The sequence below is a fragment of the Bos taurus genome, chromosome 5, assembly GCF_002263795.3.
Source record: "Bos taurus isolate L1 Dominette 01449 registration number 42190680 breed Hereford chromosome 5, ARS-UCD2.0, whole genome shotgun sequence".
Classification (NCBI taxonomy): Eukaryota; Metazoa; Chordata; class Mammalia; order Artiodactyla; family Bovidae; genus Bos; species Bos taurus.
Genome location: NC_037332.1, coordinates 84,902,548 through 84,926,764, shown reverse-complemented (window position 1 = coordinate 84,926,764; position 24,217 = coordinate 84,902,548). Strand labels below are relative to the sequence as shown.

General features: G+C 38.2%; 1 protein-coding gene across 1 annotated transcript in view; it reads left to right on the top strand.

Moving 5' to 3' along the window:
* Positions 1-24,217, top strand: part of IRAG2 (inositol 1,4,5-triphosphate receptor associated 2) — a 90,006-nt gene that overhangs the window by 50,436 nt on the left and 15,353 nt on the right. Inside the window, exons 20-28 of the mRNA XM_059887039.1 lie at positions 8,342-8,388; positions 8,494-8,558; positions 9,064-9,171; positions 13,001-13,061; positions 14,220-14,229; positions 16,154-16,211; positions 19,237-19,291; positions 19,377-19,404; positions 19,669-19,809. Coding sequence (XP_059743022.1) covers positions 8,342-8,388; positions 8,494-8,558; positions 9,064-9,171; positions 13,001-13,061; positions 14,220-14,229; positions 16,154-16,211; positions 19,237-19,291; positions 19,377-19,404; positions 19,669-19,809 — 573 coding nt within the window. The remainder of the gene's footprint in view (positions 1-8,341; positions 8,389-8,493; positions 8,559-9,063; positions 9,172-13,000; positions 13,062-14,219; positions 14,230-16,153; positions 16,212-19,236; positions 19,292-19,376; positions 19,405-19,668; positions 19,810-24,217) is intronic.

The following is a 24,217-nucleotide window of genomic DNA, read 5'->3' as shown; positions in this document are numbered from 1 at the left end:
CCCTACCCTGCCATGCCCTCCCACACCCATCTCTTAAACAAATACAGTGCTCTCCTTAGACAGTGCTTGTCAAAGCATTCTCATTAATAAGAATTAAAATTAAATATGAGATTAAAATTACAAAGCATATAATCCATGTTTATCCCAGTGAACCATAGATCGTTGTGTTTCCTTCAGCTTCAAACTTTGAGAATTTCATCACTCTTGAGGGCCTTCATAACAAGCAACTTGCCCTGGTATTCAAGCTTTTCTCTAATCTGGCTGCAGTCTTAATTTTCCACCCTTTCCTCATCCCTGCCTTATAGTTGTCCCTAAATGTCAGCCAAGCCATGTGGTCTGCATTGTCGGAATATATCACACAAAGTTGTTTATGCTGTTTTCTCTGCCCCAAACACTTACAGTTCTCCATTTATCAAATTCCATGTGACTGTCAAGGCCCATTCCAAAAACTTTTCTTGTGATAGAAATATTTGCAGTCAAGCATCTCTAGTCCTTTATCTTCTTCTTTTTTAAAAAGATTTTTTTTAATGTGGAAAAATTTTAAAGTCTTTCTTGAATTTTGTTATTTTGTCACAGTATTGCTTCTGTTTTATGTTTTGGGTTTTTTGTTTTGTCTTTTTTTTTTTTTTTGGTCCCGAGGCATGTGGGATCTTAGCTCTTCAACACCCTGCACTGGACTGCCCAAGGAAGACCTCTTTAGTCCTTCTTGAAATCGAAATCAGTATGAATTAGAAGTTGAGAGATGAGGGTTTTCCCTGGTTGTCCCTCTCTGCAATTGTGGAAAAGTCTTGTCATTCAGACCTCAGTTTCTTCATTTCTCAACTATGCCACTTGGGAAAAAATAAGTTCACCCTTTTCTTTTAGACCCAGTCACTGTGTATCTTTTGTCTATATTTTTGGTTACACTGTAGTTCTTTGTTTTCTTATGTACTTTCCTATATCAGGTTATTAGCTTGGTGTAGAATGCCTTTGGCCATTAACCAATGTCCACCTAGCATCCTGAATAGATTTGGTATATGGTAGCTATCCTATTAATATTTGGTGAATGCCTGTTTACTTCTTTATTTTTGTATCCCCTATCGGGTCTATTTAAAACATTGAGAGTGAGCACCCATGAACTTGTTGAAGTGACAGTCTCGCCCTATTGCTTTCTGACTGGTGTTCCTGAGAACTATTTTTTATTCCTCTCTGTATTCATAGAGATAGCTATATTCTAGCCTCTTTTGCAGAAAGCACAGCATGAGATAAGAATGAGCATCAGTATTCACAGGAGGATTTTGGGGGTGAGCAGAGGACTCTAGCAAGATTAACATCTCAATAAGAATATCTCTTAGTAAAATAATTTGGGGTCCAGTTTGGGGCATTCTTGGGAAGAACAGAGCTATTTTACTGATTCAATGAAATCTATTTATTTGGAATATTTTAAATAGGGAAAAAAAAAAGAAATAAATTATTTCCAGTCCTTGTCTTTTAGAAACTCAGACTAAAATATTTATGAGAGAAATTTTTACAGTACCTGAGTCATACTTCAAAACAATGCCAGGGTAGTTTTAGTGGGTGACAGTGTCGATGAAACAAGATGGGCCACAGGTTGATAATTGTTGAATCTGCAAAATAGGTACACAAGGGTGGTTGTTCTGTTCTGTCTACTTTTGTATTTATTTGAAATATTCCCTAATAGTGACTAGAATTTTTAGCCACATAGCATAGGCTTTGGAATTCAGCAGGTGTGGTTTTAAACTGGCTCTGTTACTTATTATCTGTGTGACCTTGGACAGGTGGCTCAACCTCTTTCAGTTTGCTTGTGTCCCTTGTGAAACAGAGATATTATTTTGCAGAGTTCTTCTGAGAATTCAAATACATACACATACATATATTACGCCTATACACACACATATATCTATCTGCACATACATATACATATATTATGCGTATACACATGCCTATATATATCTACAACTGTTAAGTTCTGGTCTAACCAGTCCATGGAAACAAACCAGGTTTGTTTAGAGAAACAGACTGTTCATATTTAGAGAAAAGACAAATCTCAGTGCTCTGTCCTCACTTGCTGATGAATAGGAAGCTCTTTTTGTTTCATGAGGTCAACAAGAAACAAAAGAACATTTGTTTTTCCAAGAACCTATGTTGATGCCTGGGCTTCCCTGGTGGCTCAAACGGTAAAGAATCTGCCTGCAATACAAGAGACCCGGGTTTGATCCCTGGGTCAGGATCATCTCCTGGAGAAGGAAATGACAACCCACTCCAGTATTCTTGCCTGGAGAACTCCATGGACAGAGGAGCCTGGCAGGCTACAGTCCAAGGGGTCGCAAAGAGTCGTACACGACTGAGCAACTAACCCTTTCATACTGATGCCTACCAGTATATCCCAATGTCCTTCTGACCTCACCAACCAGTGGGTCCCAGGGAAAGGCACTTCACCTCCTGAGAGATTGTTGGAGAAGGCAGGTGGTTTCACCACTCCCATCCCTGTAGTCCTTTCTGTTTGCTGTCTCCACTGGCCACAGGCCCTGCCTGCTCCACTGCTGACCTCCTCAGAACACTGTGTCTGGACTTCTGGTAATCTCCTTACCCTGCTCAGTGGGGAGAAGTCTCTCCCTTCTTGTTCCAGAACTTTAAGGATCCTACTGTAGTGTCGGGTGGACTGCTTGTGACTTAGTCATTGAAATTATCCTTTGCTTTTCAAGACAAATGGATAATCCAGCAGTGCTGCATGATAGTACAGTCTCCCACTGAGTTGATTCTTGCTCCTTTTTTCCGGAGCTAGATCAAGCAGTTTATTTGGTCCAACTTTCTCCATTCTTCCTCACTCCTGACAACTTCTATTTCTCTCAGGCCTAGGTTGTCTCTCCTTATAATCTGTCTTTCTTTCCTTATTCACTGCTCCCACCACTGAGTCTGAACAGCAACCAAAGGATTTCTGGGCCTTTGCAAAACTGCATTCATGATTAGGTACCTGTGTGTGTCCCCCAACACTCCAAGAATTAAGATGCTTCATGAAAATCCTGGGACATCCCTGGTGGTCCAGTGGTTAAGACTCCACCTTACTACTTCAGGGGGTTGCAGGTTCAATCCCTGGTCAGGAAACTAAGATCCTGCATGCCGTGTAGTATGACCAGAAAAATTTGGGGGGAGCTTCCCAGGTGGTGCCGGTGGTAAAAAACCAGTCCATCAATGCAGGAGATGTAAGAGATGAGGGTTCGATCCCTGGGTTGGGAAGATCCCCTGGAGGAGGCATGGCAACTCACTCTAGTATTCTTGCCTGGAGAATCCCATGGACAGAGGAAACTGGTGGGCTACTACAGTCCATGGGGTCGAAAAGAGTCAAACATGACTGAAGAGACTTAGCACCATGAAATGAAACTGATTCTCCCCTCTACCTACCTGAGTCTTAGATTTTACCTCAACAAGACTCTTTATAACATATTAAAGTACCTGGTTCATAGTAAACACTCGGGAAATAGCAGCTATCACCCAAAATCAAGATTATCAATAGCATGAAGCTCAGAGGATATAGGTTAAAGGATATGAAGATGAATTTTTGTTTTCCATTTGACTGTTACACACACAAAAAAGTATACCGTAAATATTAAGTGCTTTGCTATCCCTTTGAGGTCTCCTTCATGTAATTACATGTTTTTTCCATCACTAGAAAAGGGTGATTTATGAGGCAAAGTACAGAATCCATTTAAAAATATCTCAGATTTTCTGGCCATTGTCTGTCCTGTTCTCTCAAGCTATGTGTGGGTGCAGCTTTAATAACCTTGGAGAATAAATAACATTGCCAGTTGCAAAATTGGAACATGTAGAAGTTGGCTGATAACTATATTACAGATGAACCTCGAAGTGGTGGGTGTGTCCTGTAGGTCTCAAGGTGTGGTGTCCTTTGAGTTAGAAACTGCGGGGAAAAAAAAAAACTTGTGAAGGCATTTAGTTTTATTTAGGTTACAGCAGTTATAATCTTTTGACATTCAATTTTACATTCTTTTCTTTCTAGAAGATTGAAACTTTGACTCTAAGTCAAGGGCATTTTTTTTTAAGTTAGAATGAAATAAGTCTATACAGACTCCCTTTGTTCAGTTTTTTTTCTCAGAAAATCATATTTACTTGAGTAGTGTCAATTGTCTAAAATGGATCTAAAAGTGAAAGTTACCTTGGTAACATGAATGTTTCTTAGTGAAAGGGTTTTTGATCATAAAAATCTATGGGTAAAATAGCATTTCATCTAAAAGAGTAACCCTGGAAGATTATCTAGGCCTATTAATTGCCCTTACTGATACTGATAGAGCTTCTTGGTGGCTCAGATGGTAAAGAACATGCCTGCAATGAAGGAGACTGGAGTTTGATCCCTGGGTTGGGAAGATCCCTGGAGAAGGGAATGGCTAGCCTCTCCAGTATTCTTGCCTGGAGAATTCCATGGACAGAGGAGCCTGGTGGGCTAAAGTCCATGAGGTGGCAGAGTCAGACATGATTGAGCAACTAACACTTTCACTTTACTTTCAATATCTTAGAAGCTATTTCTTCATATTTTCGAACTGGATATTAAAATAATGCTGCTGTATGTATGTGAGAAAGCTGAAGTGAGAGGGGGTGAGTGTGTGTGTCTTGCATTTGCTGACCCAGCCCGTGGGAGACTATCTCGCTTTGTTCCATAAGTACGTTGGCTACCCCACCCTTACCCTACATTAGACTTTTACTGTCAAAAGCAAATGGGCTGCACCACAGATTCTCATGTAAATGCTATGCAGGTTCCTATTTGAATGGCTTGAACAGGAAGAACATGCTTCCTGCTCTAGGCTGTCAGCATGTGTTAGACTCATTAATGTGAGCCAATCTTGTGCTGTAAGTAAGTCTCTCTCTTCTGAACTTTCTCTTTCTTGCATTTAGTCAGTTTCTTGATTTTCCTTGGTTTTAAGATATATCCAGTAAATTATCTTTTTTTATAATCTGTCTAGATCCTGCAGTTGTTGTGTGTGTTAGGTTCTCCTGTGGGCTCAGTAAACTGGTTTGAATAGGGGCGCCTTTTGAAACTGGAAGAAAAGAGCATAATTGTAGAAAGTGTTTGCTGAGTTATTTTTCATCCCCTATTTCACACACACAGACAGCCTGAGGGGCTATATCTCCAACTTTCATGAACTATTAACTCTAAATTTGGAAAAATAAAAATTTCCTTCTTTTATCTGGCTCTTCTTCTAAGGAGGAAAAAATGTTAGCTGAATATATGAAAATCTAGGATTGAGGTATGTTGTGTATTAGGTTGTTTTTTTGATCAGTGAGATGTATAATGATTCATGAATTGGGACTAATATCCAGTAATATCCAATATCTTTTCAACAGAACAATGCAGTAATGTATGTCTACTAAATACATAATGTTTATCCAAAACCACAGAATTGTTACTTAATCAATAAATATTTTATGTTTACCAGTTTCATGTATAAAAATTAGGATGAAAAAAGGGCTTTACACAGAGCATTATGAAAGATGAGACTCATTTTTAATATAATGTATTTTTTCTGTACTTATTATTTTGATTTTAAATAATTAGAATTTTTAGAAAAAAAATTTATAGAAATAATGTTTTCTCTTTCCTTTAATATTGGAAATCAGTTTAATTCAATAGAAAATAGCTGCATTCTCTTTCATATCTCTTAAATTCAAATATAAGGTTTCATGTCTGATTGGTATAAAAAGGAATTTTTCCTGACAAACTTAGGTTTTTAGTTAGTACAGTATAATTATTGCATATATTATTATTATTTATAACAGTAATAAGTGCTATTTCAAGTCACATATAATAATAGATTTCTATGTTATGAAGTGTTAAATGGGCCTGATTTATTAGTATTATTATTATTAAGGACTCAATGCTCGTTGATTTTTATGGAGGATACTCAATGAAAATGAAGAATGTCTAATTTTTTCCTATTTTACAGCTTCATTTTTTTACATATGTATTGGTAGATAGTTAAATAAGCATAAAATAATTACTAGTACAATATATTTAAATATCTCAAGGACAGAGCCAATATTATTTAGCTACCAGTGGCATATAAGATGTAATTTCTTTTCAAAATTTAATGCACATATTTTTCTACTCTGTTCTGTGCATTCCTCTATGCAATGCTGCTTATAATTTATGAAGTATTTGTTTTGCATATTTGTCTTTTTGACTGGCCTATGAGTTCCTCTGGGACAAGGACTGTGTTTCTGGTCTCTTTCAGGCTTTCAGTTTTGTGCCAGAAACAATGCAAGGCTGTTTCTGGCACAAACTAGGCCTTTGCTGAAAGTTGTTGAATTAAACTGGTGCCACAAGGGACTTCAGTCACATATAGTCTGACACAAAGACGCTTAAAGCAGGGACAAAATGAAATAAAAGAGAAGATTGCCTAACATTTACATATACAAGTTGTTGTTATTATTGTTCAGTCACTAAATTGTGTCCCACTCTTTGCAACCCCATGGACTGCAGCACGCCAGGCCTCCCTGTCCTTCACTATCTCCCAGAGTTTGCCCAAATTCATGTCCACTGAGTCAGTGATGTGATTCAACCATCTCATCCTCTGTCACCCCCTTCTCCTCCTGCCTTCAGTCTTTCCCAGTGTCAGGGGGTTAGGTATAAATTCTTACTGTGCAGGTTTGATTTGTGGAGTTTTCTTAACATTTGAGGTGAACATTTTGGAAGTTTATATTCAAGTCATTTATCAGTCAAAGATAATCGATGGAAAGTCTCTGCCTCTCCAATAGCCTTAGGGTGTTTCAGAGACAGTTCTGTTTACAATGAAGAGGACACTATATTTAGTCTGATTGTTCAGACAGTTTAGAGGCTGGCACTACCATTCTGAATGCTCCTGGGAAATTACTTTATTCATTGGCTTTACTTTCCTCACCTGAAATAAGTAAAAAATTTTTTTCTCATTAAAATATATTGCATAAGGTTGTGGAGTGAGTTGAGACAGTATATAAAAGGGATTAATAAATTGTAGTATGCTGTACAGATGTAAGCTATTGTTTTTTGTACTGGATAACTATATATTCAGCAAACTCTTGCTAAACCTTTACCTTTCTGTGAAGTCAATCTTTTCTTGGATAGATTCTCAATATGGTATATGGTATACAGCAGGCCTCTATTGAAACCTATTATATGTTATGACACCTAATGAGAAGTTCTGCGTTTGATTATGGAAATTTAAATATCTTTATTTTTGCATTGTCTGTGCAGATTTTGGATATGTCCAAGTGATTTCAGTTTTAATTTATTAAATTCTTATTTGTTTTCCTAAATAAATCAAATCATAATAAAATATATTTATTAGTAGAACTTTTTATTAAAGAGGAACCCGTGTTCCCACTGTATTTTTTGAAAGAGAATAAGTGAATCTGGGGCTTCCCAGGTGGCTCAGTGGTAAAGCATCTGCCTGCCAAGCAGAACATATGGGCTTGATCCCTGGGTTGAGAACATCCCCTGGAGAAGGAAATAGTTATCCACTCTAGTATTCTTGTCTGGGAAACCCCAAGGACAGAGGAGCCTGGCAGGATACAGTCCATGGGGTTGCAGAGTTGGACATGACTTAGTGACTAAATAACAACAGCAAAAAGTGAATCTATGTTCCCACTGCTTTTTTTTTTTTTTGAAAGAGAATCAGTAAACCTAATCTAAAGTTCCCTCCAAACTAGGAACTTGATGGAGATTACAAAGCTCAAATGAGACTTTCAAATACTTACCCTGGCAGACTGGGACCACAAAATTTTTTTGGGGGGTAGGGGGACCACAATTGTGTTAAAGCTCTTTTTGAGCCCCAAATATGAGGAGCTCATAGATATAATCCCTCAGAACTTTGAGACTTGGATAAACTTTAAATGTATTATGGATCTATCTAGAAAATTGAGAACCATTTTTAAATCAGCAGGTCAAAAGTTTTAGGTTGAGTAACAGTTCCATAAATAGAAATGTTGTTTCATGCCCACCTAGAATGCCCACCTAGTTTTGTTTAAAGAAAATTTAAGTTCATGATAGAAACTCTGTCTGCCCTTTAAGATTAGAATTTGTTTTGCCCAAGAATTTATATTTTATTTGAATATTGGACTTGTAAGTATAGTTAAAATTGGACTTTTTTTTTGAAAGTACAGCTTTGAGTAAGTATGTATATCCATCTGCCCTATAGCATCACATTCCCATATCCTCTCCAAAAGAGCAAAGCAAATATGGGTTCATTTAAAACTGTATGAAAATATTTGCTTAACACAACCTCTCTGGAATGGAAAATGTCAAATTGTTAAACTTATTTCTCTCTCTCTCTTTCTCTCTCTTTTTTCCCTTAAGGAGAATGGTGTTGAATACTTATGTTCTGAGAGCCAGCCCCAATCCAGGTTTGCCTATTTGTTTGTGTGTGAATTTGGACGCATGTTCCATAATTTCTAAGAGAATTCTTTGGACCCAACACTCCAAAAATATTACTTCTACTTTTTTGACAGGGAATATTCTACCCTACCATCTCCTGGTCACACTTCATCCACAGAAAGTACTGTAACTTCAAGTGGTAAGTAGATTAGAAAAGATATAAAAATAAGACTGTTAGTCTGTTATATTGAAAATGGATAACCAACAAGGACCTGCTGAACAGTGCATGGAGCTCTGCTCAATGTTTTGTGCCAGCCTGGATGGAAGCGAGGTTTTGGGGAGAATGGATACCTGTATATGCATGGCTGAGTTCCTTTGCTGTCCATCTGAAACTATCACAACATGGTTAATCGGCTATACCCCAGTTCAAAATGAAAAGTTTAAAGTTTGGGGAAAAAATAAATAAATATGAGGAAACAGAAAAAAACTGAGGATATTCTACGAAAGATCCCATAAGCAGAAAGCTGTACTCTATTTCAATAAATGCTATATTATTTAACACCTCCTTTAAAAAATTAGAATGTTAATATTATAACCATAAGCTTGGATATCTTGTGATCTCCTGAGGTGTATACAAGTGAAAAGGACATAAGCAAATAATCTTTTGCATAGTATTCATGCTGTTAGTTTCTTCCTGTTGATAGATTCTGGATCAGAAATTTTGCATATGGCTTCTGGTGACCTTGACTGTAAACCACTCTGTGAGAAAGAGGAAGATAAAAGATCAGCTTCTGCTGTGACCAAGATCCAAGGTAAGCTGTTGAAGGGTTCAAGCACAGTTTCCATTCTAAAATACGAAACAAACCTGGAAGCTAGCGGAGTAACTATCGTCAGTGGCTGAGTAATATTGTCTTATAAAAGAATTTTGAAGACAGAGTCTGAAGAAAAGAACTCTAAGAGGTGACCATGGCCTTCATATATGACAATGTTACCAACTTTTTCCCAAGTCTATATTTAGAATAAAACTTACAATGTATTTTAATAGGATTTAAATATCTTCTTATGGCCAAAATTTATTGGACACACCTGAGTCTCAGCTGTGATGCAGTTGTGAAATCACTTACTTAGGAAATTCTCAGAATCCTCATTAGAATTTACTGGGTTAAAAGGATGGACCAGGACTTCTCTGGTTGTCCAGTGACTAAGACTCCGTGCTTACACTGCAGGGGCCATGGTTCATTCCCCGGTGGGGGAATTCAGATCCTGTGTGCTATGTAGCATGGTCAAAAAAATTTTATTTATTTATTTATTTTTAATTTTATTTTATTTTTAAACTTTACATAATTGTATTAGTTTTGCCAAATATCAAAATGAATCTGCCACAGGTATACATGTGTTCCCCATCCTGAACCCTCCTCCCTCCTCCCTCCCCATACCATCCCTCTGGGTCGTCCCAGTGCACTAGCCCCAAGCATCCAGTATCGTGCATCGAACCTGGACTGGCAGCTCATTTAAAAATAAAATAAAAACTGGATATTAAAAGAAAAGAGGATGGACCGATTAGTGATGGTCCACTCAGGAGGCAGTAATTAACTAGACAATGCTCAGTCGTGTCCGACTCTTTGCGACCCCATGGACTGTAGGGACTGGAGTCAGTTGCCATGCCATGTCCATGGGATTTTCCAGGCAATAGTACTGGAGTGGATTGCCATTTTCTTCTCCAAGGGATCCTCCCAACCCAGGGATAGAACCTGGGTCTCCTGCATCATAGACAGACACTTCACTGTCTGAGCCACCAGGGAAGTCCTAGACAATGCATTAGATCCTCCTTTTCTGCCATTTGAGTCTGAAAATAAAGAGGTTATTCTCAACCGTTCCCTGTTAGGCATCACTACAGTTGATACCCTTGGGAAATGTAGACTCCCATTTCTACCTAAAGTGTCAATTAAGGAAAATTCATCAAAAGTTAAATTGTCAATTAAATTTGAGATATAGGTGCTAAGTTAAAGGAGCTGTAAAATTGTAGAAATGGAATCCATTCCTTCATTTAACTAAAGAATATCTTTACATTCTATCTCACACCAAATAAGAAAAATTTTAATTAAAACTACACCAGGATACCATTTTTTACCTATCATGTAGACAAAGATAGAACAATTTGTTTGCACACTTCTGATAAGATTGTTGGAAGAAAAAGAATTTCTTGTCCATTGCTGCAAGGAATGTAAATTATTATAATTAGTATGGAGAGGAATTTGCCAATATCTACCCAAAATTTAAATGTACGTCAGTTCAGTTCAGTTCAGTTGCTCAGTCGTGTCCCACTCTTTGCAACCCCATGTACTGCAGCACGCCAGGCCTCCGTGTCCATTGCCAACTCCTGGAGTTTACTCAAACTCATATCCATTCAGTCGGTGATGCAATCCAACCATCTCACCCTCTGTTTCCCCCTTCTCCTTCTGCCTTCAATCTTTCCCAGCATCAGGGTCTTTTCCAACAAGTCAGCTCTTCCCATCAGGTGGCCAAAGTATTGGAGTTTCAGCTTCAGCATCAGCCCTTCCAATGAATATTCAGGACTGATTTCCTTTAGGATGGGCTGGTTGATCTCCTTGCTGTCCAAGGGACTCTCAAGAGTCTTCTCCAACACCACAGTTCAAAAGCATCAATTCTTCAGCACTCAGCTTTCTTTATAGTCCAACTCTCATCCATACATGACTACTGGAAAAACCATAGCTTTGACTAGATGGACGTTTGTTGGCAAAGTCATGTCTCTGCTTTTTGATATGCTGTCTAGGTTGGTCATAAATGTATGTATCCCATGATAAAATAATTGGTTTCTGGGAATTTATCCTGTAGATCTAAGTACACACATACTATATGACATATATGGAAGTTGATTTATTGCAGCATTGTTTATAATAACAAATAATGGAAACAAGTTAACTATCAGTAGAAGACTAACATATTTTGGCATGTCCAAGTAATGGAATACGAATATGCATTTGTAAAACATACAGAAGGGAACGTTTTTCTTGGAAGAATATCAAAGAACTATTGTTTCTTAGGGAAAAGCACTAGAGTACAAAGCCCTATGTATTGCATGTAAATATTTGTGAAAAAATAGAAAAAGGTTTTTGTACATATAATACATATATAAAATATCTCTACAAAGCTAGACAGAAATTAGTAACATTGTCTATGAGTCAGGAAACTGGCTTTCTGGTGGGCATGATGGGAGAGAAAATTTTCACTGATAAACATCTTATACTTTTGATTTATGGACCATATGAATCTACTATCAGTCTCAAAATTTTTTTAAATATAAATTTTCCACAGGGAAGATTTTTATGTCTTTGAAGATAGTGGTTACCATTTCGTTCTTATTTCCATATAAATTTTAAAAATTGAGTACATCCTTTAGTTATTCTGTTTTCTTGAAAAGAAAGAAACAAAATCTAACTATTGCTGCTGACCTTTGTGTCTGGACTGAACTAAATTTGTACTGTAATGTGCTTGATAATGTGAAGAGGAAAATCATTATCAAGTACTGCTGCTGCTGCTGCTGCTGCTGCTAAGTCACTTCAGTCGTGTCCAACTCTGTGCGACCCCATAGACGGCAGCCCACCAGGCTCCCCCATCCCTGGGATTCTCCAGGCAAGAACACTGGAGTGGGTTGCCATTTCTTCCTCCAATGCATGAAAGTGAAAAGTGAAAGTGAAGTCGCTCAGTCGTGTCCGACTCTTAGCGTCCCCATGGACTGCAGCCTACCAGGCTCCTCCATCCATGGGATTTTCCAGGCAAGAGTACTGGAGTGGGGTGCCATTGCCTTCTCCATTATCAAGTACATTACAGTACAAATAAATACAGGGAAATTACAAAAAGGAATGGCATAAATTAAAAGTGCATCTCTTTATCTTAGTTTGATGACATTTTGCTTAGAAAGATACTATGTTTTGGAAGGATATCATACTTCGTCATCAGCCCTATGTATTGCATATAATTTTTTAAAACATGTTTGTCAAGCTATTAAAAAAAGCTAGCTACCCTGGTAAGGGAAGAGCCAGCTTAGCTGGCTCAGTGGTAGAGAATCTACCTGCCAGCGCAGGAGATGCAGGTTCAGTCCCCGGATCAGGAAGATCCCCCTGGAGAAGGAAACGGCAATTCACTCCGGCAGACTGGCGGGCTACAGACCATGGAGGAGCAAACTAGTTGGGCAGGATTTAGTGACTAAGCAACAACAACTAAGTAATTGTTCATCCTTCTTTCATTCTGTTTCTATAATTATACTAGTAGTGTGTTTGATTAAAAAAGCAGCATCAGCCTTAAAAAGTAGTTAAAAACCCTATTATTTGAAGGCCATACAAGTATTTGTATGGCACAAGCATTTGTATTCACACTTTTAATTTATGCCATTCCTTTTTGTAATTTCCCTGTATCTATTTGTACTGTAATGTACTTGATAATGATTTATACAAATATTCATTTGTTAAGAAATTTTGCATGGCTGGCTTCTTTGGGAACACATATTAAACCCTTTGCCACGTAGGTGTCTGCCCACATCGCTACCCTCAGTATTTCTTCCTCTTTTCCTTGTAACCCTCCTCGCCCCACAGTGTTTGGTGTGTTTCCTCCTTCTTACAGGCGGAAGTCCAGCTCCTGAAAACATTGAACTGCAAGGCTCTGTGAGTGGAGAAAAAAGCATGTTGATTCAGGTAATATATACGTGTTAACAATAAAAGTAATGATACATTACAATGGTAGAACTGGCCCTTTGAGTTTGCAAAATACTCTTAAAAGCATTATTTCAATTTATCCTTTCAAAATATTATGAGGTTCATAGAATTTAGTTATAGCAATATTTTATAGATGAAGAAGTTGAGGCCAGAGCATCCAGGGTCACACAGTAGAGTCAGAGGTAGGACCTCCTGACTCCACACTGGTTTTTCTTTCATTCATTCTTGCATTTGTTCACTCATTTATCCATTAAAGGTCTACTGGAAACAAGCTAAATATCTATCTCTAAAGTCCTCTTACATAAATGAATGCATTAATAAATAAGGCTAAATAAAAGTGATACCTATCTTAAAGATATTCTGTAATTAAGGGAAGAAACATACAATTACTCAGTAATTAAACTGCAGTTAAACTAACATTGTTTTAGTTCGGCCTATTTGATTATAAGAAACAGAGACTCATGTAACTATTAATAACCCAGGTTGAGAGAAGGTTGTGACATGTATACATTTGAAATAATGAGATAAAAATTTTATGCTAAAGGGAGTAGAGTAATTGGATATGTGGTTTGGAATAATTCTTTGTAATATAAATTATACCTAAAGTGTAGTGTTAGCTAGCAGACATGCCCAAAATAGTTGCCTCTTATTAAAAAATGGACAGAGGAAAATTCAAATCCTCTAGTCCTTCATAGTCGGAGAAGGCAATGGCACTCCACTCCAGTACTCTTGCCTGGAAAATCCCATGGCCGGAGCAGCCTGGTAGGCCACAGTCCATGGGGTCACTAAGAGTCGGACACGACTGAGCGACTTCACTGTCACTTTTCACTTTCATACATTGGAGAAGGAAATGGCAACCCACTCCAGTGTTCTTGCCTGGAGAATCCCAGGGACAGGGGAGCCTGGTAGACTGCTGTCTATGGAGTCACACAGCCAGATGTGACTGAAGCAACTTAGCAGCAGCAGCAGCAGCAGTCTTTCACAGTAGTCTTTCAAGAAAACATTTTTTTTTTCTCATTTCAAAAAGAAAAAGAAAAAACCTAAATAATGGATTAGAAAATGTAGTAATGGAAGTACGGGACTGGTTAGAATGCTATTGGAATAATTCGGGCAAGATATGAAGATAGTATGAATTTAGTGATAATGAAAAAAAATGAGACTTATTTGAGAGATATTTATGGAATAACATTCACAGTACATAGTGACTGATAATTAGGGGCCTGGGAAAAGGTACATACTCAGGTTTACAGCTTAACCTACAGAATGAGTAGAACAACATGAGAGAGGGAAAGAGTAAGAAGAATTTGTGGGGTAAATTTAATTAATTTGAGATAAGTTTCAGGTTGATATGTGATATCATCAACAGCCTGTAAAGAGATTTTATAGATAAGCTATATACCCATATTCGTAAACTCATCAATGGGACTTTGGGGACAGAGATATATTTGTGAGTTATCAGCAAAAAACCAAGCATGTGGATGAGATTTCCCAAGAAAGGAGGGCAGGCAGAGAGAGAGAACAGAGGATAATGGACTCTTGATTCCAGTGTCAAATAAGAGGAGGCCAGTGGCAAAGGGGACGGAGAAGGAGCTATTGTAGTGATTGGTGGACATAAGGAAAGGGAAGCCAAGGGCTGAAAAACCTTCAAGAAGGGGATTCTAGATCATTTTAGATGCTACAGTGAGCTTAAGTAAGATACCGACTGAAAAGTATTCATTGGGGTTGGCAGTAGGGAGGTCACTGATAACTGGGGAGGGCACGTTCCTAGGAGTGTTGGGTGCAGGGGCAGAGTAGTTCACAGATCACAATGGGAGATGAAGAACTGGAACAACTCTTCAACAGTGTCCAACAGCTGCCAGCTCTTCCCAGAAGAAGCATAGCCAGGAAGCACAGAAGAAGAGGAAAATGACATCACTGGAAGACATCATAGGATTAAGAGAGGATTAAAAAAAATTAATTGATACAAATGATCCAGTGTTTTACTTGCATTATTGCATTTGTTATATTTTATCAAAATCTTAGTTTCAATTGTCCAAAAATGATGTGATGTGGTATCCAGGGCCCTACGAAGGAAATCTGTCTTGGCCAAAATAAGGAAATATGGAAAAATTTTGAGAATGTTGAATAATAATTATCCGAAAATAATTGTAACTTATAGCTTCTCCTTTAGATTTCCCCAGGCAGTGGAGTACAACTGCTATTGTGGTGATTCTTGTTGCATAGATGCCTTTGTGGGACAGTTGGTCAGTGACCTTAGAGTATATTCAGATGCAGTAAAAGCCAAACAGCACAATATTTTTTTTGAAGTATAATTGCTTTACAATGTTCTGTTAGTTTCTGCTGTACAATGAAGTGAATCAGCTGTATACATACATAGATCCCTTCCCTCGTAGACCCCCCTCCCACTCCTTCCCCATCCCACCTCCTAGGTCATCACAGAGCACTGAGTTAAGCTCCCTATGTTATACAGCAGATTCCTTCCACTGTCTAGTTTACACATGGTACTGTACATATGTCAGTCCTAATCTCCCAAGTCGTCCCACTCTCCCCTTCTACCCCTGTATCCACATGTCCATTCCCTACATCTGAGTCTCATTTTAGCAGTTATTTTGTCAAAATTTCCCCAACAACCCATTTGGAATGCTGCGTGTGAAAGTCCTAGATTACCGCCCCCTTTTCATTCATTCAGTCCTGCCTCTCCCTCAAGCTCCAACTTGTTCTTTGCCTGCAGAGACATTCCATGCTTCTCAAGCCATATGTCTCTCTCCTCCCTTTGCAAAGCATATATTTGTATCTCATTTGGCAGGCACTTAATCCTAGTCTTCTTTGTGGTAATTGGTATCACATTTGCAGCTTTTCAGGTATTTCTGTTTTTTTTTTATGCCTCAACTAGACTGGAAACCCCCCTGGAGCCAGTCCTCTTTTCTTAATCCCTAACACAGTTCATGGCATACTTTGTTTTTGAACAGGGTAGGGCAGGAGAGGACAGGAAGCCAAGAAATTATTGCATATGAAGGATTTCCACTCTATGTACAGCAATAAAATCTCCTTATGTTTTTAGGAAGCCAAAAAGGATCCAGAAACAATAGATGAGCACAGGAAAGAATGTGCTGCAGGAGGTAAGGAATGTTCTCTTCCAACTCCCCACGTTAACTTTTATTCCCTGCTGGTAGGTTTTAAGGGAGAGATCTTTCTCAGTAAAGATACGGCAAGCCAACTCTTTGTGACCCCATGGACTTGAGCCTATGAGGCTCTGTCCATGGGATTCTTCAGACAAGAATACTGGAGTGGGTTGCCATTTTCTTCTCCAGGGGATCTTCCTGACCCAGGGACTGAACCTGAGTCTCCTGCATTGCAGGCAGATTCTTTACCATCTGAGCCACCTAGGAAGCCCCCTATAACTCTGCATCTGTAGATAAGACCAGCCAAATAGAACTAACTTTGATTCAATTTGTATCATTTTCAGAATGCCATATTGACATTGCATTGCCTGTTAAGCCTAAAGGTCTGGTAATAACTAGTGCCCCATTGTGAACTAAAAGCTGTGCCAGTGTTGGGACTTCCCTGATGATCAGTGGCCAAAACTCCACACTCCCAGTGCAGAGGGCCTGGGTTCAATTCCTGGTCAGAGAACTAGATCCCACATGGCACAGCTAAGAGTTTACATGCCTCAACTAAACATACTGCATGCCTTAAGGAAGGCCGAAGATCCTGTGTGCCACCACTAATACCCCAGTAGCCAAATAAATAATGTTTAAAAAAAATGCCAGTGTTAGTAGTGAACTCTCAGCAGCTCTAATCTAAGATTGTTTTTTATTGTCCCATCTAAAAGCAAATAAGCCAGTATTTAAAGAATGAGTGTTAATTTGCTTCTCTCCCCGTCTTCCTATTAGGATGGAATAGTGGATAGAGTTCTGCCTTTGGAAATCAAACACTATGCTCAGTCACTCTTACTTGCTGTGACTTCAGAAAGTTGTTTAACCTGAGTCTTAATTTCCTCATTTGCAAAGTGGAAATGATGAGTAAAAAACAATGTGTTGGTGGTTTAGTTGGTAAGTTGTGTCCGACTCTTGCAACCCCATGGACTGTAGCCCACCAGGCTCCTCTGTCCATGGGATTCTCCAGGCAAGAATACTGGAGTGGTTTGCCATTTCCCTGGTAGCTCAGCTGGTAAAGAACCTGCCTGCAATGCAGGAGACCCCTGTTTGATTCCTGGGTCAGGAAGATCCTCTTTAGAAGAGATAGGCTACCCACTCCAGTATTCTTGGGCTTCCCTGGTGGCTCAGCTGGTAAAGAATCTGCCTGCAATGCGGCAGAGCTGGGTTCAATCCCTGGGTTGAGAAGTTACCCTGGAAAAGGGAATAACTACCCACTCCAGTATTCTGGCCTGGAGAATTCCATGGACAAGTATAGTCCATGGGGTCACAAAGAGTCGGACATGACTGAGCGACTTTCACTTTCACTTTCAAAAATCAATGTGCCCTTTATGAATAGACTGTGCTAAGTACTAGGCAAAATTCTTTATGTGCATAATTCCATTTAGTTCTCCCCAATGCCTGTTTGAAATAGGTAAGCTGTGATTCAGTTTCATAGCCTATAAACTGTAGGTAAGAAGGGAACCTACCACAGAAGGCTGGATGTGAGGATTGAGTAAATGATATAAAAAGCACTTAGAAAAGTGCCTGATGAAAGTTCTCATAAAAACTACTATAGAAAAATAGAAAAATCATCCTTATTTTGTGGATGGTTTGATGAAGTTGTGCCAAAAAAAAAACAACAACAAAAAACCACCAGGCCATCCAACATCGAAAGATTACTGCTAATTGTAAAAAACCCAGACATCTCAAGTTAATGAATTTAGCACTTTTCTGTGCATGGGAAGATATAAGAGTCTGAACTTATTACAATCATTCCTTTGATATTCACCTTAACTGTCTAGGGCCTATGTCCTGCTTTTCTCCATCTTAAATCCCTGATGGCTTGATGACAACAACATCTTTTGTTTACTGAAAGGACAGGTGACATTCTTTGTCCACAAAAGCTAGGATTTAAACTAGGTTTTTTCAACTCTAAATCTAACGCTCTTAATAACTAATATTGTGTTCTTTGCAAAATAGTGAAGAGTATCATTAATACGTGTAAAGAGTCTTGTTCTGGGACTGGCCTATAATAAACCTGTGGGAAATGATTGGGATATCATATTTATACTGGCCACCTAATGCGAACAACTGACTCATTGGAAAAGACCTGATGCTGGGAAAGATTGAAGGAAAGAGGAGAAAGGGATGATAGAGGATGAGATGGTTAGATAACATCATTGACTCAGTGGACATGAGTTTGAGCAAACTCAAGGAGAGAGTGAAGAATAGGGAAGCCTGGAGTGCTGCAGTCCATGGGGTTGCAACAAGTCAGACATGACTTAGCCAGTGAACAACAACAACAACAATCATGTTTATTCTTGCTGTTATTGTTACTATTATTATTATTATTATATTATTAATATTATTACTACTAGAATCATTACTCTTCATGTTGTTGCTGCTTTTAAACCCTTGATCTGTAGGAGGACCAGGGTACCAGAGGAAGGTATGCATTTAACCATGGAATTAAATTAAATAAACATTCAAATACAGGAAGAACAAACTGGGCTGTCCCATGATTCTGAGACATCTTCAGGTTTCAAAGACTATTCATATGCTGAAATGTGAGCCAACAATTTTAACATCATCATAATCCCCAAAGCATAACGTAGCACAACATTATCTTATATTAATATTTAAGCAGATATATTATTAGCTGAGGGACATCCCAGGTGGGTCAGTGGTAAAGGATCTTCCTGCCAATGCAGGAGACAAAGAATCAATCCCTGGGTTGGCAAGATCCCCTGGGGGAGGAAATGTCTACCCACTCCAGTGTTCTTGCCTGGAGAATCCCATGGACAGAGAAGCCTGGTGGGCTGCAGTCCATAGGATCACAAAGAGTCGGACATGACTGAGCGACTGAGCATGCATGCACGCATTATTAGCTGGCAAGCTTCTCAGACATGTGTCAATGAAATGCCTTTGTTTGATAACAACGTTTGGTTGAATGTGCCCTTAGCTGTTAATCCTTTTTAACCAAATACTGTTCTACTGTCTTTAATAGGTGCTGCTCTTTCCTCTCTTCCTGTGAAGTCGGTTAACTTTAGACAAAGTGACAAGTAAGTTCTTACTCTTACAGCATGCTCACATTTTTTGCATTTCTGTTGAACTATGTTTGAATAAGTTCTTTCTCTTATTCTCTAGCACTTCTGCTAATGAGAAGGAGGTAGAGGTAAGTTTCAAGCAAATATTTTTTCTTTAATAAAGAAAAAGTGTTTCAGAATCACTTGCCTATAGTCCCTGTATGCTTTTTCATAAGCTGTCCTACCTGTGTTGTCTTTTGGCTTGGCCATGACAAAGTACAGGTAAAGCTCATGCATGCCAGCATTATGTCACTGGGAGGAGAAAGATATGCTTCAGTGTAATTTGGTATTAAGCTGACATATTTGACAACATCCAACGTTCTTCCCTCACCTTCACATTATTTTGACAATAGGCCGAATTTCTCAGATTATCTTTGGGATTTAAATGCGACTGGTTCACCTTGGAGAAAAGAGTGAAGCTTGAAGAAAGATCCCGTGACTTGGCCGAAGAAAATTTGAAGAAAGAAATCGCTAACTGTTTAAAACTGTTAGAGGTAAGAACCCTAACATTTGGGAACTATAGGTTTGTTAAGTTTTCAAAGCTTCATGAGTTTATTTGTATAACTAAAACTATCACGAGGTACCAAACCCTGTCTGATTCAAATGTGAATTAAATAGGAGGTAAGAAGTCCCAATCAAGCTAAGATAAAAGGTTGACCAATAGAAGGATGTAAGCAGTAAAACAAACAAATGTGCTTTAAAGCAGTTATGTGAATCTTCTGCCATCTCTCTAGAGCTTCAAATAGATTTCAGGTAGAAGAATAAGCAGAAAACAATTTTAAGCTTCAAAGAAGATAATCCAAAGACCATTTCCGTTGATTTAACTGAGAAAAAAGGATGGTGACTGATTTCAGTCTTGTTAGATAATGGGCAGACCCTTCTGGAAGGTACACAGAAATGTAATAGCTACTATTCTTCTATTTTGTGAAGTCACCATAAATAACAGATGGGGTGGAAAACTAAAATGGTTAGTTTTTGAAAAAGAAAAATAAAACATGTTCTGTTTTTATTGTGGTTTGAAAAACACATGATGTAAAATTTACCATAATAACAACTTTAAGTGTACATTAGTAGTGTTGAGTATATTCACATTGTTATGAAACAGAGCTTCAGAACTTTCTCATCTACTTACTGAAACTCTATGTCCATTGAACGACTCCCCCTTTCTCCTTCTCTCAGCCCCTGGTAATCACCATTCTATTTTCTGTGTCTGTGAATCTGACTACTTTAGATAGCTTATGTAAGTAGAATCATACAGTATTTGTCTTTTTGTAACTGGCTTATTTTTCTTTTTTTTTTTTCTAATTTTATTTTATTTTTAAACTTTACATAATTGTATTAGTTTTGCCAAATATCAAAATGAATCCACCACAGGTATACATGTGTTCCCCATCCTGAACCCTCCTCCCTCCTCCCTCCCCATACCATCCCTCTGGGTCGTCCCAGTGCACTAGCCCCAAGCATCCAGTATCGTGCATCGAACCTGGACTGGCAACTCGTTTCTTACATGATATTTTACATGTTTCAATGCCATTCTCCCAAATCTTCCCACCCTCTCCCTCTCCCACAGAGTCCATAAGACTGTTCTATACATCAGTGTCTCTTTTGCTGTCTCGTACACTGGGTTATTGTTACCATCTTTCTAAATTCCATATATATGCGTTAGTATACTGTATTTATGTTTTTCCTTCTGGCTTACTTCACTCTGTATAATAGGCTCCAGTTTCATCCACCTCATTAGAACTGATTCAAATGCATTCTTTTTAACGGCTGAGTAATACTCCATTGTGTATATGTACCACAGCTTTCTTATCCATTCATCTGCTGATGGACATCTAGGTTGCTTCCGTGTCCTGGCTATTATAAACAGTGCTGCGATGAACATTGGGGTACACGTGTCTCTTTCCCTTCTGGTTTCCTCAGTGTGTATGCCCAGCAGTGGGATTGCTGGATCATAAGGCAGTTCTATTTCCAGTTTTTGAAGGAATCTCCACACTGTTCTCCATAGTGGCTGTACTAGTTTGCATTCCCACCAACAGTGTAAGAGGGTTCCCTTTTCTCCACACCCTCTCCAGCATTTATTATTTGTAGACTTTTGGATCGCAGCCATTCTGACTGGTGTGAAATGGTACCTCATAGTGGTTTTGATTTGCATTTCTCTGATAATGAGTGATGTTGAGCATCTTTTCATGTGTTTGTTAGCCATCTGTATGTCTTCTTTGGAGAAATGTCTATTTAGTTCTTTGGCCCATTTTTTGATTGGGTCATTTATTTTTCTGGAGTTGAGCTGTAGGAGTTGCTTGTATATTTTTGAGATTAGTTGTTTGTCGGTTGCTTCATTTGCTATTATTTTCTCCCATTCTGAAGGCTGTCTTTTCACCTTGCTAATAGTTTCCTTTGATGTGCAGAAGCTTTTAAGGTTAATTAGGTCCCATTTGCTTATTTTTGCTTTTATTTCCAATATTCTGGGAGGTGGGTCATAGAGGATCCTGCTGTGATGTATGTCGGAGAGTGTTTTGCCTATGTTCTCCTCTAGGAGTTTTATAGTTTCTGGTCTTACGTTTAGATCTTTAATCCATTTTGAGTTTATTTTTGTGTATGGTGTTAGAAAGTGGTCTAGTTTCATTCTTTTACAAGTGGTTGACCAGATTTCCCAGCACCACTTGTTAAAGAGATTGTCTAATAATGAGAAAACAGAAAGAGAAATTAAGGAAACAATTCCATTCACCATTGCAACGGAAAGAATAAAATACTTAGGAATATATCTACCTAAAGAAACTAAAGACCTATATATAGAAAACTATAAAACACTGGTGAAAGAAATCAAAGAGGACACTAATAGATGGAGAAATATACCATGTTCATGGATTGGAAGAATCAATATAGTGAAAATGAGTATACTACCCATGGCTTATTTTTCTTAACGTAATGTCCTCAGAGTTCATCCATGTTGTAGCATGTGGCAGGATTTCCTTCCTTTAAAGCTGAATAAAATATTCCATTGTATGCCTAGACCACATTTTGTTTATCCATTTGTTTATTGATGGACATTTGAGTTGCTTCCACCTCTTGACTGTTGTGAACATTGAACATTTTTGCTATGAATATTGGTGTGCAAATATCTCTTCAAGACCCTGCTTTCAATTCCTTTAGAAATATGCCCAGATGTTGGATTGCTGGATCATATAGAGTTCTATTTCTTAAGTTTTTGAGGAGTCACCATACTGTTTTGCACAGCAGTCACACCATTTTACAGTCCTACTAACAATGTACTAAGGTTCCAATTTCTCTATATCTTAGCCAACATGTTATTTTCTGATTTCTGATAGTAGCTATTCTAATAGGTGCAAGGTGATATCTCACTGTGGTTTTGACTTGCATTTCTGATGATTAGTATTTGAAGCATCTTTCATATGCTTACTGGCCATTTGTGTATCATCTTTGAAGCATGTCTATTCAAGTCCTTTGCCAAAATTAAAGTAATAGATATGATTTGCAAATATTTTCTCCCGTTTTGTGGGTTGCCTCTTCATTCTGTTGATTATGTCCTTTGATGCACAAAAGTTTGTAAGTTTGATGTAGTGCTCTTTGTCTACTTTTGCTTTTCTTGTCTGTGCTTTTGGTATCATATTCAAGAAATCATTGCCAACTCCATTATCAGGAAGCTTTTCTGCTAGGGTTTCTTCTAGAGTTATCTTCTGGCGTTATATAGTTTGGGGTCTTCAATCCATTTTGGATTGATTTTTGTATATAGTGTAAAATAAGAGTCCAACTTTACCATTTTGCAGTTTTCCAGCATTATTTATTAAAGAGTCTATTCTTTCTCCATTTTGTAGTCTTGGCACCCTTGTCAAAGATCATTTGACCATATGACCATTTGACCACGTACTCTTGCCTGGAAAATCCCAAAGACAGAGGAGCCTGGTGGGCTGCAGTTCATGGGGTCGCTAAGAGTCAGCCACAACTGAGCGACTTCACTTTCACTTTCATGCATTGGAGTAGGAAATGGCAACCCACTCCAATGTTCTTGCCTGGAGAATCCCAGGGACGGGGGAGCCTGGTGGGCTGCCGTCTATGGGGTCGCACAGAGTCAGACATGACTGAAGCGACTTAGCAGCAGCAGCAGCAGCAGGTTTATTTCTGGGCTTGCTATTCTGTTCTATTGGTCTGTCTTTATGCCAATACCATACTGTTTCAGTTACTGTAGCTTTGTAATGTGCTTTGAAACCAAGACGTGGGGTACCTTTAGCTTTGTACTTTTGTTTTCAAAATTGTTTTGCTCTTCACAGTCCTTTGAGATGCCATATGAATTTCAGGATGAATTTTTCTGTTTCTGCAAAAAAAAAAATTCACTGGAATTTTGATAGAGATTATATTGATTTGTTAATTGATTTGACTAGTATAGACAGTGAGACAAATGGCTTTCCATCAGGAAAGCCATCATCTTAGATCAATGGCACAGGTTTGAGATAAATATTCATAAGGCAATAAAGACCTACTTACCTAACCAGCCTAGGCTCACCTTGTTATCAATGGAAGAGCAAATATAGTGGTCAGAGTCAAATATAATTTGAGTATTTTTCCTACTTTTCTTAAAAGTTCAAACTATGTTCTTCATACAGTGCATTCATTTATAGGAATAATTTCTTTACCACTGCCAATTAATTATATCCCATCCCATTAATTGTAGAAGAAAGATATAAACACACATGAAGGAGTGGCAAATTTGGGAAATTAAAGTGGAAGAGATCAAAATTGTATAACAGATTTTATGAACACCTCCATAGGTCTACTTGATAGCCAATAAAGATCATAATATTTCAGTAGCATTCATTATTTGTCTTTACTGCTGCTTTTCACCTTCCACAGAGATAATAGAGTCATCTGCATTTACAACATAGT